This window comes from Myxocyprinus asiaticus, chromosome 14 (assembly GCF_019703515.2).
Source record: "Myxocyprinus asiaticus isolate MX2 ecotype Aquarium Trade chromosome 14, UBuf_Myxa_2, whole genome shotgun sequence".
Lineage (NCBI taxonomy): Eukaryota > Metazoa > Chordata > Actinopteri > Cypriniformes > Catostomidae > Myxocyprinus > Myxocyprinus asiaticus.
In genome coordinates this window covers 19,476,152-19,495,755 of record NC_059357.1, presented here as the reverse complement: position 1 = coordinate 19,495,755, position 19,604 = coordinate 19,476,152, and the positions used below count along the sequence as shown (strand labels likewise).

At 37.4% G+C, this 19,604-nt stretch overlaps 1 protein-coding gene across 3 annotated transcripts in view; it reads left to right on the top strand.

Moving 5' to 3' along the window:
* Positions 1-19,604, top strand: part of ppfia3 (PTPRF interacting protein alpha 3) — an 80,648-nt gene that overhangs the window by 21,938 nt on the left and 39,106 nt on the right. For all 3 annotated transcript variants that reach the window (XM_051716866.1, XM_051716867.1, XM_051716868.1), the window contains exons 3-8: positions 5,336-5,437; positions 6,114-6,278; positions 8,913-8,987; positions 11,846-11,905; positions 11,994-12,122; positions 13,103-13,195. In XM_051716866.1, coding sequence (XP_051572826.1) covers positions 5,336-5,437; positions 6,114-6,278; positions 8,913-8,987; positions 11,846-11,905; positions 11,994-12,122; positions 13,103-13,195 — 624 coding nt within the window. The remainder of the gene's footprint in view (positions 1-5,335; positions 5,438-6,113; positions 6,279-8,912; positions 8,988-11,845; positions 11,906-11,993; positions 12,123-13,102; positions 13,196-19,604) is intronic.

Sequence of the window (19,604 nt, the reverse complement as noted above, 5' to 3'; positions counted from 1 at the left end):
ATTAAGTAGAAAGAAATTTCTGCCCATCCAGTCTTTGATTTCATTGATACACTCTGCTAATTTGGAGAATTGTGAATTTTAGTTGGGTTTAGAAGAAATATAAAGTTAGGTATCATTGGAATATCAGTGGAAACTTATTTCATGATTCCTGATAATATCTCCTAGGGGAAGCATGTATAAGGGAGAAAATCAGAGGCCCTAAAACTGATGCCTGTGGCACTCCATACTTTTTTTTTTCTCCCCAATTTGGAATGCCCAATTCCCAATGCGCTCTAAGTCCTCATGGTGGCGTAGTGACTCGCCTCAATCTGGGTGGCGGAGGACAAATCTCAGTTGCCTCTGTCTGAGACTGTCAATCCGCGCATCTTATCACGTGGCTTGTTGAGCTTGTTACCGCGGAGACATAGCACGTGAGGAGGCTTCACGCTATTCTACGTGGCATCTACGCACAACTCACCATGCGCCCCACCGAGAGTGAGAACCACATTATAGCGACCACAAGGAGGTTACCCCATGTGAGTCTACCCTGCCTAGCAACCGGGCCAATTTGGTTGCTTAGGAGACCTGGCTGGAGTCACTCAGCATGCCCTGGATTCGAACTCGCGACTCCAGGGGTGGTAGTCAGCGTCTTTACTCGCTGAGCTTCCCAGGCCCCATGGCACTCCATACTTAACTTTTATTTGATCTGAGAGTTCCTCATTTACACATAGAAAGTGGTAGCGGTCTGATAAATAGGATCTAAACCATGCTAATGCAAGTCCACTAATCCCAACATAATTCTCCAGCCTATTCAAGAAAATGTCGTAATCTATCGTGTCAGAGGCAGCACTAAGATCTAAAAGCACTAGAAGAGAAATGCAGCCACAATTAGATGATAAGAGCAAGTAATTTATAACTCTGATAAGTGCAGTCTCTGTACTGTGATGGGGCCTAAATCCTGACTGAAATTGTTCATATATACCAATTCTCTGTAGAAATGAACATAGTTGGGAGGACACTACCTTTTCTGGTATTTTTGACATAAATGGTAGATTTGAAATCAGTCTGTAATTAACCAATTCTCCAGGATCAAGCTGTAGCTTCTTAATAAGCGATTTGATGACTGCCATTTTAACATTTCTTGGGACATGTCCTAAGAATAGCGAGGAGTTAATAATATTAAGAAGAGGTTCTGAGATTACAGGGAATACCTCTTTTAAGAGCTTAGTTGGTATTGGATCTTACATAAATGTTGTGGCTTTTGATTTTTTGTTAAGTTTTCTTAGCTCTTCATGACCTATGACAGCGAAGGATTGAAGTTGCTCGTGAGGAAAATTATGAGACACTGTTTTTTGAGGTGCTGTGACAGTTGACTGCATAGTTCCAATTTTATTTCTGATTATTTCAATTTTATCAGTAAAGAAATTCATGAAGTCATTATTATTGTGCTGTGATGGAATATCTGTTGATGTTCAGTCGATGCTTTATTCCTAACCAATTTAGCCACAGTACTAAATAAACACCTAGGATTGTTGTGGTTATTTTCTATGAGTCTGCTAAAATATGTTGACTTTAGTGCCTGTCTGTAGCTACAGACACTTTGCTTCCATGCACCATGAAATACCATTAATTTTGTATTCTTCCACTTGCACTCCATTTTCTGAGCTGCTCTCTTGAGAGCATGAGTGTGATTATTGTACCATGGTGCGGGGCTTTTTTCTTCAATTTTCTTTAATCGAAGGGGGATGACACTATCAAGAGTGCTAGAGAAGACTGTATTTATATTTTCTGTTATTACATCAAGTTCTTCTAGACTTTTTGGCTTACTGAGTATGTGAGACAATTCTGTAAGATTATTAGTGAAGCTATCTTTAGTGGTCAAAAGAATAGATCTACCTGAATGATAGCGTGGTGTAGATTGAGTGACATTAGCTGATCGCAGCAAACAAGCGACGAGGTAATGATCTGATATGTCATCACTCTGTGGTAGAATTTCTATAGTATCAACATCAACTCCATATGACAGAATTCAATCTAGCATATGATTATGGTGATGTGTTGGTCCTGTCACATTTTGTCTGACTCCAAGAGAGTTGAGAATATCGATAAATGCTAATCCCAATGTGTCATTTTCATTATCTATATGAATGTTGAAGTCACCAACAATTAAAGCTCTATCTACATTAACTACTAGATCTGATAGAACATTTTCAAATTCACCAAGGAAATCTGAGTACGGCCTGGGTGATCTGTGTACTGTAGCATAGGCAAAAGACTTAAACTTATATCCTGTCCTCTGAGTAACACCAAAAACTTCACTGTAAATTGTAGCAACACCTCCTCCTCGACCCTTCAGACGAGGCTCATGTTTATAACAATAAACTGAGGCAGAAGATTCTTTTAAACTAATATTTTCATATGGTTTAAGCCAGGTTTCAGTCAAACATAGTGCATCCAAACTATGATCTGTAATAATTTAATTTACAATTAGTGTTTTGGTAGAACGAGATCTAATGTTTAGTAACTCTACCTTTATATGATGTTTATCGTAATTTTTTTTTTTCTTTTTTTCAGTTTGACTTTAATCACATTTTTTCTAAATGATTTAGTGAGGGGTTTGTGTTTGGTAGTTCGGAGAACAGACGCAGTCACTATATGATATCTAGGTGATATGGTCTCTATGTGTTGTTCCATGTGCTTTGTGCAATGATTCAACTGCAAAAACCTGCAATTCAATGAAATAAATAAAGTCTGCTCTTGTTGCTTTAAAGTGCAAGGGCGACATTGTTTCTGGTACAGTGTTTTCTGCATCTGAAAATGGTTGCTGCAAAGAAATTAAATCTTGGGACGTGGTTACGTTTTCTCCATTTTTACGTTTAGGTCAGAGCTGTCAGATTTAACACATTAACGCATGTGATTAATTCAAAAAGTTTAACGCGTTAATTTTTCTTAATCGCGATTAACGCATTTACCGTTAATACAGCATAAACACTGGTGTGAAGGGCAGAACCTTAGTAATGTGTCCGCCCGGAGTCATTACCCTGATACACACACCACAGCACCAGAGCCCTTCTACCAAGGAGAGCCTACAAGCTAAGTATAAAGTAGCATAACGCGGAGGTTCCATAGATATTCTATGGGCGGAACTGTCTTCTTAACATGTTAGTTAACTGTTACGCTCTCTCCTTTGAGGTTGTTATCTCAGTAAATAAAAGAGTCTTTGACAGCGCTTCCCTGTCAGTGATAAAATGATGGAGAAAGGACCTCTTAACACTATTTGATGTACAAAACAAACATAGATGGGACTTGTAATAGAAATCAAGTATTTTTCAGCCTATGTAAGGCACGTTTTAATTACCAGAGAAGCACACCAAATCTAACTATCACCAAAACGCAGAATGACATTTTTGTTTGCAAGCGTTTTTCACGGTGAGTTCAAAGCGGTGCATGACGCTGGCATTGACGCTCTGACACGAATCATGAACGCAGCTTCACAATTGCTGTAACAAAGCGGATAGCCACAGTCTACAGGCAAATTAATATTGTGGAGGATGACAGTTTAAGGGATTTAATGCCCACTGCAATAAATATGCAACCTACCTGGGGACTAGCTCTTTCAATTAGTCAAACTCCAAGTTTGATTTTGGGAAACGTTTAATGTTACTTGAATTTGTGATATTTTAGTGCAGTGTTTCCCAAACTGGGGTACACGTACCCCTGGGTGTTCCCTCTAGTGTAGAAACACCAAAATGGTTGTGTCATAAAGGTCAGATAAATATTTGTATCTTTTTTCACAAGCCCAGCACACTGCTAGGTGACGTAGCATAGTGATAGCAAGTAAAATTGATACTTCACTGTTTTACCAGACTCGCACATGTCATTCATCCACGATTTTAATTTGTCTGTTTGGTTTTTTTTCCAGTTTAAAACACAATTTTATTTTTTAAGGTTAGATGCATAGTGAGTTTTGATTCTGATGGTATAAGTTCATAAGCGTTGATGACAGGTGTCAGACATCCGGTGTGGCCAAATAATTTTCCACATTCACACAGTAATTTTCACTCACATTTTGCTCGCACGCTAGAGACCTGTTTTTACATTGTTGCATGATGCTTTTTCAGCAGATGAGATCAGCCTTGCTAACAGTGTCAAATGTGACATAAAAAAGCACCTTGAGCTGACTGCGCAATTGCACAGATACTTACCCGCAATGCTCGAAGTCGGCCGGCAATGCCGTATCTGCAGTGATGTGCAATTCCAGGCACAGAACCGAACGCTATTCTTGCGTACCACGACGCTATGAGGGGGGTGTTTTCAAGTTATGCAGTTATATCATATCTAGCATAAGCCATTTATTCAAGATGTATATGATTAATATAACAAATTTTGTACAAAACATGTACAAAAATAACTTTTTATTTATCATAATAATAATTTAATATAAGGGAGTTGTTTTACAAAGATAATTGTGTTAGATATACATATTTTCAAAATACCTTGTGTGAATGTTATCTATGTGTTAGAGAGGGGGTACGCGAAAGGATGTTGAATGTTTGGAGGGGTACGCCACTGTAAAAAGTTTGGAAAGCACTGTTTTAGTGCATTGTCTTTATATTGTGGAAGGCTTTGTTTGGAAAATGTTAATAAAAATTATATTGCTACATATTGTTTTGTTTTCTTTCCTAAAATGGAAATAAATGAATTTTGACAAGAAAATAAGTATTTATAGTGTCAAATTTCAGCACTTTTAAAATCTGCGATTGATCGGGATTAACTACAAAAAATTAATGCGATTAATCACTATTAAAAAAAATAAACACTAGTTTAAGTATATGTGAATGCAAAGTTCTATTCCACTCAGTTCACTTTTGGGTCAACTGAAAGAGGACTCATTTTGTTTTTGTTTTTTTAAAGAGAAAAGAGCGTGGGCAAACCAAGACTTAATTTGGGGGATAAAAGACTTTTAGCCTTGATATCTAAGCAAGCAGCAATGTAAGATCTTAAATGTTTATTTTAAACCCCAGTTGCCACATTTGTCAAAATAGTCACAATATAAAACCAAATTGTGCAGTCCTGGTGTTGAATGTGCTGATGTGTGATTGTATTTGTGTCACGTGTGGATGTATGATGGTGTTTGTGTGATGAAGTGTACAACATAATGAATGCATGCATGTGTTTATTTGCACATTAATTGTGTGTGGTTTGATGAGTAAGTGGTTTTAAAGGATTGTAGTATATTTTAGGCTGACCACAGCACTAGACTTATTGGTTTATTTGCTGTGTTGATAGGTAAGAGTCTGCAAGGTTGAGACAAGAGCTAATTTTCTGTTGTGGGTGTGTTTGTGTGTGTGAGCAGGAGTTTGCTGTTTTGACCAAAGAGCTGAATGTATGTCGGGAGCAGCTGCTGGAGAGAGAGGAGGAGATTGCTGAGCTCAAGGCGGAGAGGAACAATACACGGGTCAGTAATTCTATAACCATAATCTTGTGTGTGAAAGAGAGAGAGAGAGTGATCAAGAGAGAGAGTTCAAACATCATATCCTCTTTATATTATCTGTCTGTTTGTGCTTTTGTGTTTAGAGTGTTTGTTTTTAATAAATGATTTGGTTGGGGGTGTGATATCCCATACTTAACTTGCCTATATACAGTGACCCCCAAATGGATGTAGACTCACTTAAAAATGTATGAATTTTCCTTTCATTAGATAAAATACCTAACCAAGTGGCATTCATTTTAAAGAAATATAGCACAAACACACATTTTAAGCAAGACATTTTACAAAAAAAAAAAGTTTGTTTCAAATGATAAAACAATAGATTTATTGTTCAACATAAAGAAAATAAGTATTTGAATACTTGTGGAACATGTCCATAGTTAATGTGATGAACCTGTGGTTACTCTACAAGGAGACTTGTGTGAACTTGAGGAGAACTGACTCCATACATCCACACAAAAATCACCAATGAGACTGTTTGTTTAAAAGTATTTGCATAAATGGCTAAGAAAAGTGAAGTTAATTCTGAGGAAAGGTCTAAAAGTGTGACAAGTATCCAAAAACATTTTGGGGCCACTGTACAGGCCAATATTCTCACTTTCTCTGTTTTTTGTTTTCGTTGTTTTCCCCTGGTTGTGTCTAGCTGCTTCTGGAGCATCTGGAGTGTCTGGTATCTCGACACGAGCGTTCTCTGAGGATGACTGTGGTAAAGAGGCAGGCTCAATCTCCTGCTGGAGTCTCCAGTGAGGTGGAGGTGCTCAAGGCCCTCAAGTCTCTTTTTGAACATCACAAAGCCCTGGATGAAAAGGTCAGCAGCCCTACACTTCACTGTCATGCACCCAGAGGTGGGTAGAGTAGAATTAGTACAATTACTTGAAAAAAAAAGTTACTCAAGTAGAAGTAAAAGTAATGATGTAAACAATTACTTGAGTAAGAGTAAAAAAGTATCCAATTAAAAGAATACTCAAGTAGTAACTAGTTACTTTCATATGTAACATAACGGACATTTACTCCCCAATATTCCATTACATAAAATACATTTAACATGTATTACATAATAATAATAATAATAATCATTTAAGAATTATTTCATCATTCACCCTCATGTTGTTCCAAACCTGTATGAATTACTTTCTTCAGTGCAACAAAATAAAGGAGATGTCAGACAGAATGTTATTCTCAGTTACCATTTACATTTTTATTTTACATCAATACTGCATGTTTTTTTCCTCCATATTTTAAATGGGAATGGTGACTGAGACTGTCAGTCCCTAACATTCTGTCTAACATCTTTTGGGTTCCACAAAAAACAGAAAGTCACACAGGTTTGGAACAACATGAGAGTGGGGAAATGATGACAGAACATTAATTTATGGCTGAACTATCACTTTGATAGGATGCTTGTCAGATTTGGATGAATCTGTAAATTAAAAGAGATGTTTGTAAACTAATTTCTAGTAAATATTATGGTGTAAAATGTAAAAAATATTCCACAGGCCCAATCATATATAATGCTGAATAAAATGAAGCAAGATCATGCTTTATTAATGGCTACCTTCGCTATTTCACAGCTTTTTAAAGTCCTGCATGGATTCTTAGTTCAGTTTAATTACAGTATTTTCAGTGTAGAAAGTATTTAGATCATTAGTTCTGTACAGTAAGAGTAAACTGCACCTTATCTCTGTATTTGGAAGCGTGTTAAGCATATTTAAGTTCAGAGCTTGTTCTCTGTTGTCCATGAGAAAATGCGCCGCATCTGTCAAACGCAAACTTGCTGTGTAGTGTGCATGCACAGAGATGCACTCCAGTAATCACACACGCACACGATAGACAGAGCAAAATGCATTCACATAACGTGGATATTTAGATGGATTTATACAGTAGACACTGATGTATTTCAGCACTGATATAAAAATGTACACTTAGAAACGGAGGTCATAAAAGCCCATAGTTACAGAATCACCCTGAAAATGACTGTCACCACAACACAGACAAGCTCACGTCATCACAAAAGCCAAAACTCACCGCAACGAGTTTTCTTAATTTGAAGCTGCAATTCTAATCTTGAAATGTCCACTTGTCTTGGTGTAAAATGAAGGCATTGCATGACAAAAGTGTTTGTTTTGAGCTCTTCCTGCTGCTGCAATGATGAGCTCGACTAGAGTGACAAAGCGCAACTGTAAAGTTCCGCTGTCGTAAAAGTCCCATTCAAAACTCGCTCAATAAATTACGCATTTATTAAAACTTATTTAATTAAAACCAGTAATGTAACGACAGGAACATTGCCCACTGTAACGAAGTAAACGTTAAAAAAATTTCAGTAGATATTTACTTGAGTAAGAGTAATAAGTACCCACTATTAAACCTACTCTTAAAAGTACATTTTCTCCAAAAATGTACTCAAGTAAATGTAACGGAGTAAATGTAGTGCACTACTACCCACCTCTGCATGCACCTATCCTACACTGTCTTAATCCTGTGTGACGTAGTAAAACGCCACATCATAAATCCTATTTCTTCCATTTTAATGCTTTTTGTCATCGACCATGTCAAGCAAAGAGCAACATTTTGTCATTTGTCGTTTGGTTTCTATTTTTGTCATGTTGCACTACTTAGTCCCACCCAGAGTGAAATCTCTTTGGTTCAGAATTCCACTGCATGCTGTAGCTGTATATTAAACATCAAATATGTTCTGATAGGATGTGTTTTTGTCACATCAGTGCAGCAGTTTTGCTTTTAGTGAGGACAGAAATATTACTTAATGGAAACTTTGTTAAAAGTTTTAATGGAAAGTCTCATTGCACTTAGTTGGGACACAGTGTTATCCTCAAGACACAAAATTATAACCCTTTAATTGTCAACCATTGATAATTGTCCCCATGGTTACATATTAAGCCAAAGCCATCATTTCCCAATTGCGGGTTCACAAATTACAGTGGAGTTTGTGAGACTGTGATGGAAATGCAGGGCTTGGATAATGCTTGGATGTCAAATCCTAAAGCTGAATCAGATTAAATAAACATGTATAATAAAGAAGAAATAAATCACTATGAATAAATAATAAGACAATTACTTGATCTTTTAAAAATGGCTGAATTCATTTTTTTCATTATGTGATAGAAACAAAATGAAGATGAGGCGAAATTCATTACAGCTATTTATTCAAATTTAACACTTCTATTTACTATTACTAGTAAATATTTTAAATCATAGGGTTTTGGGTAAAAAAAGATTAGAAACCCCTAAATCAGAATACATTTGACTTTGACTTTCACTTTAGTTTCAGTCAAAAACTTAAAAGAACATTATTAATGTGTGCAAATGTACTGTAAACAGCTACATGTCTTAAGAATACCTGTGTCTATTCAAAGAAGTGCTTTATTATTATTCTTAGACAGCTTTTCCCTGCTGATTCATTGTCTATTGTTCCTCTGTCCCTCAGGTGCGTGAGAGATTGCGTGTGGCTTTAGAGAGAGTCGCTGTTCTAGAAGAAGAGCTGGAGGCGTCCACAAATGAGGTGAGCATCATACTATCATAATACATGTTTGTGCCTCTTTTTCTCTCAGTTTGTGGCATTTAGGGATGGGAATCAACAGGGACCTGGCAATACGAAATGATATCTTTATCTGGGTCATGCAACCATAATATTGTAATTCTTAATGTTTAGTGTATAGGGCTGAAACTATTAGTTGACGTTATCGACAACGTCGACAATAAAAAATTGTCGACAAAAATTTTCGTTGTCGAATAGTCATTTGATCTCATTTAACGTAACATGAGATCACATTAAACTCTAATGATGACGCACGAGAGCAGCACTGCAGCTCGCGCCTGATTGAGGAGAGGAAGAATTACACAGCTTCAGGTGATGTAGATCGCAAAGTATGAGGGAATTATAATGTAAAAATACAAAATAAGTAAATACAGAAGCACTCTTGTTGTTAAATAAGTGGAGCTGGAGCAAAACATGCGTGTCGAGCGTCTTTAAAGGAAACACCCCAGCGTTACATCTTTAATGCAGTTATATTTAATGCGTTATAGCTTTATTAAAGTTCAAATAACATGGAAGCAGGTCATGTAAATAACTACAAACTCAGAAACTGTCATTTCTCTGTGCAGTCAGTGCCTCTTCTGTGAGTTGCGTGAATGTCCTGATCTAAGGGGGAGCGACTGAAACTGCACCAGGCTGATGCACACTCTGGGGACGCTTGTCACTCGTGCGTGTGCTTAATGCAGCTAGATTATAACGTGATGGCTCGCGATTTATTGAATCATAATATATGTGTCACTGTGCATTTCTTATCGTGAAGAAAATTGGCAATACACACCTTTATTAATGAGTTTGTTTTTTTGTGAGTTAAAGATGGATTGAAGTGAACAGAATGATGAGAGAGGGTGGTCTTCTCCCCATTATACACTGCAACAAAGTCCATTTTTGATTTGTTTTTGTTTTGGCTTGTTTTACAATATAAATATCTAAAACTCCTTTAAAACAATGTAAATTTTTTTAGCGGCTATACTGCAGAAGAAAAAAAAATTATCTGAGAATGTTGAATATAATATTAAAAATACAAATATTTTAAAATATCTAAAAATCCTTTAAAAAAGATGCATTCACCTGAGAAGCAGCATATAAGATATTTAGACTTGCTTTTAGAGAATCTTGAATAGAAGTATATTTTGTCTTTACTGCACTCGCAGCAGTATAACCAAGTGAAAAAATGCACTTATATTTAAGATACATTCTCTTAAAGCAAGTCTAAATATCTTATATGGTGCTTCTCAAGTAAATGTATCTTGTTTTAAGGATTTTTAGACAATTTTAAATGGAAAACAAGACAAAAACACTTGATAACAATAGGATTTGTTGCAGTGAATTTCTTTACTGAATTAAACTTAATAAAATTATTTTTTTTCCTGTTTACTTCAGTGAATGTTATTTAGAGGTATTTTTAAAAGATGATTTTGTCCTCTTTATTGTTAGTAAGCACGTTTAATACAACCTATTAAGTTGGGGCACAAGCTGAATAATCTGTTAAGAGCTAATTGTTCCAATAATTGCCCGAATAGTCGAATAATCGTTCTTATCATCGTTATTAGTGTATCTCAAAAATTACACTTTTAATCACGTCTGGTTACACTTTATCTTAGTGTCCTTGTTACAGTGTAATTACACAAGTAATTACTGATTATTACTAATTAACAACATGTACTAACTATAGGTTTAGGGTTAGGGTAAGGGTTTGGCTTAGGGTTAGTTGTTTGTAATTATGCATAATTGACTGTTATTACTATAGTCGATACATGTAAAATGTGTAACAAGAACATTGTAAAATAAAGTGTTACCTCACTTCTTTTTATATTCGTCATTAGACGGATGCTCTGCACAACAAGTGCTTAACTTCTTGCTTAATTGCCTCGTAGAGCCATAGAAATAGCACAGAGCATTGGCCTGTGAAAAATCAGTGTCAACGGGGAAAAACTATGTGAGGGAATAGCGTACCTTGGTTCCAGTGTTTATTACATGAAAACGCTCACAGTCTAGCTGAAACAAGTTATAGACTTTTCTTAGCTTTTTCTGAGTTTGTGTTGTGTTTTGGTGCGTTGCGTTGCAGTACGTTGAGTCTTTGTTGATCAAATGCCGCAGAATGTTTTGTGTTGTCAAACGCTTACTCTGAGTGGTGATCAATCTCTGTTTGTTTTAAAAAATATTATATCTTAAAATATCTTTACAATATAATTTTTTGTTAAAATCTGTATCGCTATCGCCCAAATATATTCTTATCATTGCATCCCTATTTCAAACTATTTTTAACTTGACACAGCAACCTTAAAACACTGTGTTTATGAAGCGACACAAACAAAGTGGGATGCTTCAAAAGAATTGGTTTGACGCAGGTGCACTGTACATTGATGCATCCTTAGAAAAGCCCTTATAATAACCCTTACTATGGAAAGATTCGAATTCATTTGCAAAATGGTTTGCTGTGGACAAGAGGCCAATTCTTATTTTCAGTAATATGGAAATAAACAATATATTGGTACTTTTAAAAGCCATTTTTTGGATTGTCTTATCAATGCTTTACTTGTGTAATATTTATAATATTTATAATTATTGAAATATAATTATTTAATCATTATATATTGAATTAGTGTTATTTGGGGGGCTTTCTCTGCGAATATGTATAAGTATATGTGATTAATTGCGATTAATTCAATGAATTAATCGGCATGTCATGTAATTAATTAGACCAACAATTTTAATTGATTGACAGCCCTAATCGCAATACTTTGAAATATACATTTTTTCCACACCTAGTAGTAGTCTGGTCTTTGTCATGGTCCTGCATGTTTAGATTTGTCTGTTATGCTTAGGTCCTGTCTTTGCGGGATCAGATTAAAAGGAGAGAACGGGGTTTGGACAATGGAAAGGAGGTGAGTCATAACTGTTTATAATGACTGTTTCATTTGAATTTTTTATTGTTCTTTTCCTCACACTCTGTTTTTGCATTGCTTCACACAGCGGCTCCCGAACGGACCCTCCTCCATCTTGGATGATGGAGAGATTGACAGACAGAGAGAGGGAGAGATAGAGAGACAGAGAGCAGAGCTTTCACAGTTGAAAGAGAGATTGGCTCTTATGTGCAGACAAGTAAGTATATGTGTTTGTGTGTGATACATAAATAATGTATGTACGTTGTAGGGATGTGCAAAACTAAATATTTTTAAAATCAACTAGCCTGTTGCCTGAATAACTAGTGGACTAGTTGGTCTTGAGGAAGCCCTCAACATTTAGGTTGGTTTCAGGTTCACCTGACCCCGATCGGAAGGGTTTCTTAGGGAGCGTTTACATAAGGCATGTTCTTACGTTTAAAAACAGCTTGAAGGAATGGAACCCAATGCAGGGGTCCAGAGACGCGACTATAAAAAGGATTATTTTTAACTTGACACGGCATCTTAAAAGTTTGGCAGGATGCTCAAAAAACAGCATGAGATGCTACACAACGGCCCAAGACATCTGTCTGAATGTGCATGGCTGTAGCAGCGGTACTTTAAAGGGGATAAATTTAATTGCGCAAACCTTTACCATGAAATTTGTCTTAACAGCAAGTCAAAGCATGCTTTCAGTGTTCTAAAGCAAAGCATCTAAATATATATATATATATATATATATATATATATATATATATATATATATATATATATATATTTATATATATATAAATAAAAAATCTAGATAAACCCATTTCTTCTAGTTGACCATTGTGACCCATCTTTAGTATGTTGGGCATGGAGGAAATATGGGATAGATGGGGTGGAAGAAGGTATACAGTATGACACACACCAAGCAATGACACATTTTGGAAGAAAAGGTTCCAGTTAGCCAGGCAGAAGGAGGACTGGCATTCCTATGGTTGCCATAGAGATACAGGACCAGAGGAGATGCTGAGCAAAAAACAGTGTCACATTTTTCTTCCCTCTGGTGGATCTACACAGCATTGCAAGCTTAAAAAAATAGTGACAGAGGGAGACAAGACCATTGGAATGCATCCAAGTTTCGTTGGCTTGGTTGAGTGTTTGCATGCAATCATGTGCACATGTTAACGTCTGAGCTATGTTTCCCATGCACAGGTTGGAGAAATCGAGGAACAGCTCACAACCGCCAGGAGGGAATTAGCTAAATCTGAGGAAGCCAATCAGAAGCTTCAAAGGGATGTCAAAGAGGTGGGTCAAAGGTTAAAAGTATAGTTGACCCAAAATTTAATATTCTGTCATAATTTACTCACCTTCATGTGGTTCAAAACCTGTATGACTTACATCTGTGGAACACAAAAAGGTGAATTTTTGAACAAAATTCAGGCCACCCTTTTGCATATAATTAAGGTGAATCAGGACTGGTGATATCAAGCTTCAAATGAGAAGTGCGCCATAAAACTATTTTCAGTGTTGTTCATATAACTTTTTTGACACATGCATTATTTTCCAAGTCTTCTGAAGCCATGTGATGCCTTTGTGTGAGGAATAGACTGAAATTTAACCCGATTTGTAGAAGTCGAATCGAGTTCAATGACAACTTAACACAAAACCATCAAATGTCTTCAGATCTCTTAGAATATGGCGCATAAGTCGTATGGCTCTCTTTATGGTGCTTTTTGTGATTTTTAAAGGGAAAATGAAAAATGGAAATTCTCTCATCAGTTACTCACCCTCATGCCATCCCAGATGTGTATGACTTTCTGTCTTCTGCCAAATACAAATGAAAATTTTAAGAAGAATATTTAGCTCTGTTGTTCCATACAATGCAAGTGAATGGTGACCAGACCCCTTAAGCTCCAAAAATCACATAAAGGCAGAATAAAAGTAATCCATAAGACTCCAGCGGTTTAATATATGTCTTCTGAAATGATCAGGGGTGTTAAGTAATTGAGTAAAAATACTAAAGTATTATAATTAAGGATCTTTTGGGGGGGTGGGGATTTGTACTTTACTCAAGTGCAGTTTAAACGGTATACTTGTACTATTCCTTAATTACAATTCGAAATAATTTTTTTTGCTTTTTACTCCTTTCAATTTTATTTAAACTTGATAAGTACTCATCACATTTTTGCAGATAATTTTCTTTCATCTTACTGGACTAAAGCCACCTTTTCACTGCATCTGACAAATGACAGATGACAGACCAGAGGTCAGTTATTTCAAATGCAGTGTCGAATGGCAGCTGTGTGGAGTTACGACCATCTGCAGAGGTGGAATTTCTGATCTGATTTGAGCTTCAGATATGTTGAAGTATTTGTGCAACTAGACTGTATATGACCACCTGACTGAATGTGATGTATTCATTCAAAACTATGAGTATGAAGTGAGAAACACTGAAGTTTTTTATTCTAAATGCCTGCTACTTATACAGATTGGACAGTTATGAAGTAAAAAATAATAATTCACATTGCTAACTTTCTTCAAAGCTTTATTTAAAAAAAATTTGTAATTAAATTTTTTTATTGATTCAAAGAAAAAACACAACAGAGAAAAACACAACATATACACATCGAATCAACATTTAACTTTTATACCTCATTAACATCCCTCCCCAAACACCAACCCCACCCTACCCCAAAGAACACCCCTGTGGTCACATAAAATAATACACACACACACAAACAATAAAATAAAAAATAGATAAATAAAAATAAATACAATATAAAATATATAGTAAACATGGATAATTAAACTAAACATCTCCCTCCTCATCCCTTCCCCTAGAGTCCTCCATAACTGCCAAATACCTACCCCACTTCCTGAAAAATAAGTCCTCCAGCCCCAGCCTTCCATCTATCATCTTCTCATAAGCCACCCTCCCCATCTCCGCACACCACTCTGGAAATGGTGGCTCTCCGTCTGACTTCCATCCCCTTAATATAATTTGTCTGCCAATCATTGTGCCAGTCAGAACCCAATTTTTTATGTATTTGTCCCACGAATTTATAACTTCCCCATCGCCCAAAATGCAAAGTCTGGGGCAAAGTAAAATTTGAGTGCCCAGAATGTCACGCAAATAATTCTGAATCTTTAACCAAAAATCTTGGATCTTAACGCATCCCCAAAAAACATGGGTTGTGTCTCCAACTTCTGATTGGCATCGCCAGCAGGTGGGTGTGTCTTAAAGACCAAGCCTATATAATCTAGAGGGGGTCCAATAAAATCTTTAATTGCATAAGGCGAACCCTTGCATCTCTAAATGCAGACTTGACATTTTTCAGAATCTTAGTCCACACTCCATCCTGCAATACCAAATTCAAATCTTTTTCCCATAATCTCTTAATAGAAGTTAAAGCTCCATCCCCCATACTCTGAATTAACAGGGAGTATTACACTGATGCCTCATGACCTTTTCCAAAAGCCGCAATCACTTTTCCCAAAGCATCTGCCTCCTTAGGGGGGTGTGTGCTACTCCCAAAAATAGTACAAAGCAGGTGGCGCAATTGTAAATACCTATAAAACTGAGGTCTGGGGATCCCAAAATGTTGGACCAAGTTTTCAAATGATCTCAACACTACACTTTCATATAGGTCACTGAGTGTAGCAACCCCCCTCACAATCCACTCTGGCCAGCAGAAAGGGAACTTGCCAATACATAATCTTGGGTTCTGCCATATGCTCGAGGCAACATTTAAATAAGTGTCCAATTTAAACAATCTGGACACTTTAGTCCATACCGAGTGTAAATGCGAAATAACGGGGTGTAACTTAACTTTTCCGATTAGTTTGATAGAGATGCTTTTTAATGGCGAAATAGGGGCAAGAACTGCCTGTTCAATAACAAACCAGGGAGGGGCTCTCTCAGGTGGAAGTGACCAATGAGACAAATGTCTGAGACTGAATGCATAGTAAAAAAACAAAATCTTGGGTAGGCCTAGCCCTCCTTTGTCAATCGGCCTATGTAACTTATTAAAATGCAATCTGGGATGTTTACCATTCCAAATGAAGGACTTCGCTATGCTATCAAATTGCTTGAAATAAGAGAGGGGGACATCTACAGGGAGAGACTGTAGCAGGTAGTTAAATTTTGGAATACAATTCATTTTAATAACATTAACCTTCCCAATTATTGATAAATGTAATGAAGACCACCTGCCCACATCGCTCAAAAATCGTTTTATTAAAGGGTCAATATTAACACTAACTAAATCAGACAAATTTGCTGGGAATAAAATCCCCAAATACTTAATGCCCTGTTTGAGCCATTGGAAGGCGCCCGGCTGGAAAGCCGTTACTGGACAGTACGCTGTCAGAGCCAAAGCTTCGGATTTAGACCAATTAACTTTGTATCCTGAGAACTTGGAAAAGGAATTAATAATTCTGTGGAGGCAAGGTATAGATCTAGTAGGTTCAGAGACAAATTATAAAATATCATCTGCGTAAAGCAGAAGCTTATGCACCACACCTCCCGCCACCACCCCTGGAAAATCATCCTCCCCCCTTATCGCGGCTGTTAATGGTTCCAGGGCAAGAGAGAACAATAAAGGGGAAAGAGGGCAGCCCTGCTGAGTGCCCCTATCCAGAGTAAAATAATCTGAAATTAATCCATTTGTTTGTACTGCTGCTACAGGGTGTCTATAAAGTAACTTTATCCAACCAATAAATGTAGTCCCGAACCCATACATTTCCAAAATCTTAAAAAGATAATCCCATTCTACCATATCAAACACCTTTTCGGCATCAAGTGAGATGGCAGCGACCGGAGATTGATCATTCACTACTGACCACATGATATTGTTGAGATGCCTGATGTTATCAGAAGAGCTGCGGCCCCGAATAAACCCCACCTGATCTATATGTATAAGAGATGTCATAACCTTACTTAATCGGTTAGCCAAAATTTTATGAAAAAAATGTATTGTCCCTACCAGATGGGTTCAAAAGTCTCCAAATATCCGTAAGACCAAGATTTTTACACATCCTGTGAAGAGTCAGTGTTTCTCTAGGGGGTTTACACACTTTTGCTTCACTGTGATCAAGGACTGAGTCCATCAAAAGATTAAAATCATGAGGGGTGCCAACGGTTTGCAGCATCCCTTCAAGATCTATAAAAAAGCCCTGATCATCAGCGTTAGGTGCGTAAATATTAGCCAAAATCAACCTTTGCCCTTGAATTTCAGCTAAAACAATAATGACTCTCCCTAATTTATCTTTAGTCTGTTTGAGACATTTGAATTGTAGATGTTTATTAATCAATATAATGACTCCCTTGCTCTTACTTGAGCCAGCACTAAAAAAAACATGTCCACCCCATATCTTCCCAAATTTTTCAGCTTCCTGCGGGGAGAGATGTGTTTCTTGAAGAAACACTATATCATATTTCTTAAGTTTAAGAAAAGTAATAACCTTCCTTCTTTTTATGGGGTGCCCCAACCCATTTACATTCCATGTGGAGAGAGATAGTACACTCATATTAACATTTGACATTTTTATATAGTAGAAAAAATAAATTGTGTGTCAAAAACAAAATTATACAGACCACATTCTCCATTAGTGAAACAATCAAACCCCGAACTGCCCCCCGAACAAAACAAACAGAAAAAAGAAAAACGTGCACGAAAGCGCCAACCGGCGATAATGCCTCTAAACTCAAAAGGCCCATGAACGCCCACGACAACTTTGCCATTGGATTGCTCAATTTTGCCTCACAAATTTGTGAGGCAAAATTACATAACAGAAAATACTTACAGCCAATAGGAAGAATGAACACAAAGAACATGTAGATTCATTCACAGAACTGTCTCAAAGGTGTGATCTTCCACAAAACAAATTCCAGCTGATATAAAATCATTCAGATTCCTCGGACAGTCAAATGAATGTTCAGTAAGCTGGCTGTTATGAGTTCAGCGGATGACGTAATCATTCCAATGTCCCGTAAAAAACTCAACAAAACAAACTCCATCCAGCAGGAGGAATAAGCACGAAGAACGAACAGATAAATCCACAGCTGTTCCAAAGGAGTGTTATTCAATAGAACAAGCTCCAGCCGCTAGGCAGAACCAATACATAAAGAAACAAAACCGGCATCCCGGTTCCCCGGATGGTCGAGTCAATTCACTCGGAGGCTGCATAAAAGTATATACCATGACTTACACAATCCGTACATCCTTTGTGTGAGCATGTAGATAGTTTGCGGTCATCCGTAGTGTCCACTCTCAAACTGGCCGGGAACTTCAATGCAAATGTAATCTTTCGTCAATGCAAAAGTTTCTTTAAGGAAAAGTGTTATTCACAAAACAAACTCCAGCAGCACAGCAGATGCCAGCCAAAATGACGCCCAGCTTCCTCAAAAGCCAGAGTAAGTACAGCGAGTCAACCCACTCACATGAGAAACACCCAATGGTTTACTCACCCATTGATTCAATAAAAGACATTGCCTGATTGGGACATGTAAATACTTTGCGACCATCCTTCGTTTCTATTCTCAGTTTGGCCGGAAACATCAGAGCAAATGTGACCTTTCGCTGATGTAAGAGTTACATTCCTTGAACCAATCGCGTTTCTCTCTTGTCAAACTCGCAAAGTCCGGGAAAAAGAAAATATTATGGTTCTTCCAAGAAAGCTTGCCTTTGTTCCTGGCGTAACACTTGCCTTTGTTCCTGGCGCAACACAAGATCTTTATCGGATGATCTCAGAAATCTGTCTAGAATCGATCGGGGCCTATCTCCCTCAGCAAATCTGTGAGCTGGGACTCTGTGAGCTCACTCGATTTCCAGCTTGTGGCCAATTATGTCGAGCAGACTCGGGAAAAGCTTGTCTAGGAATTTCACCATATCTCTGCCCTCCTCATGCTCAGGAATTCCAACAATTCGAATGTTATTCCTGTGGCTTCTATTCTCAAGATCTTCAAGCTTTTCAAGGAGATGTTCCAAATCAACTTTGGTCGCGGGCGGATTAGCGGTTAATTCCCTCTCCAAAGATTCCAGACAATCGGTTCGTCTCTCAACATCAGTCACTCTTGTAACTAACTCAACAAATTTTATTTCCATCGCCGTAATCGAAGCGAGATCCTCCAAGTCAGCAAGAACCTTCGTCAACATCACCGACATGTTGGACAACTGACGCTGGATCACCTCTCCCGCCGCGCCATCCAAATCGAGTCCCAGGTCTGTAGGCCTGTCGGGGCTTTCATCCTGAACACATAAGTGTCTTTTAATGTCTCCAGAGCCCGAGGATTTTGACTTCTTTGCCATGTTTTGCCTCAAAGAGCAAATGTGTAACTGGGTGTATAAAATTTCACCAGATTATAACATGAAAATAATTAAAAATTGAGCAAAGTGTGCAGATCTCATCGCTCACACGTCTGCTTCCTGCATGGCGTCACGTGACCTCACTTTATTTTAATTTTTTTTATCTTTCTATATGTCACAATTCGTGAGTGCCTTCTCCCATGCAATGAACATTGCGTGACTGTGGCAACGTTTTGCAAAACAAAATTATGTGGTTCATTACACATCTCAGGGCAGTTCCAGAATGAAATGTCCACTGTGTGGCACTAAAAGCGAGTGAAATGTTCTCCCGAACAGATGAGGTTTTTCAGGTTAATGTTCTATCGAGATTTAAATCAACAAAACCGACCTCCCTACTCTAAACCTTA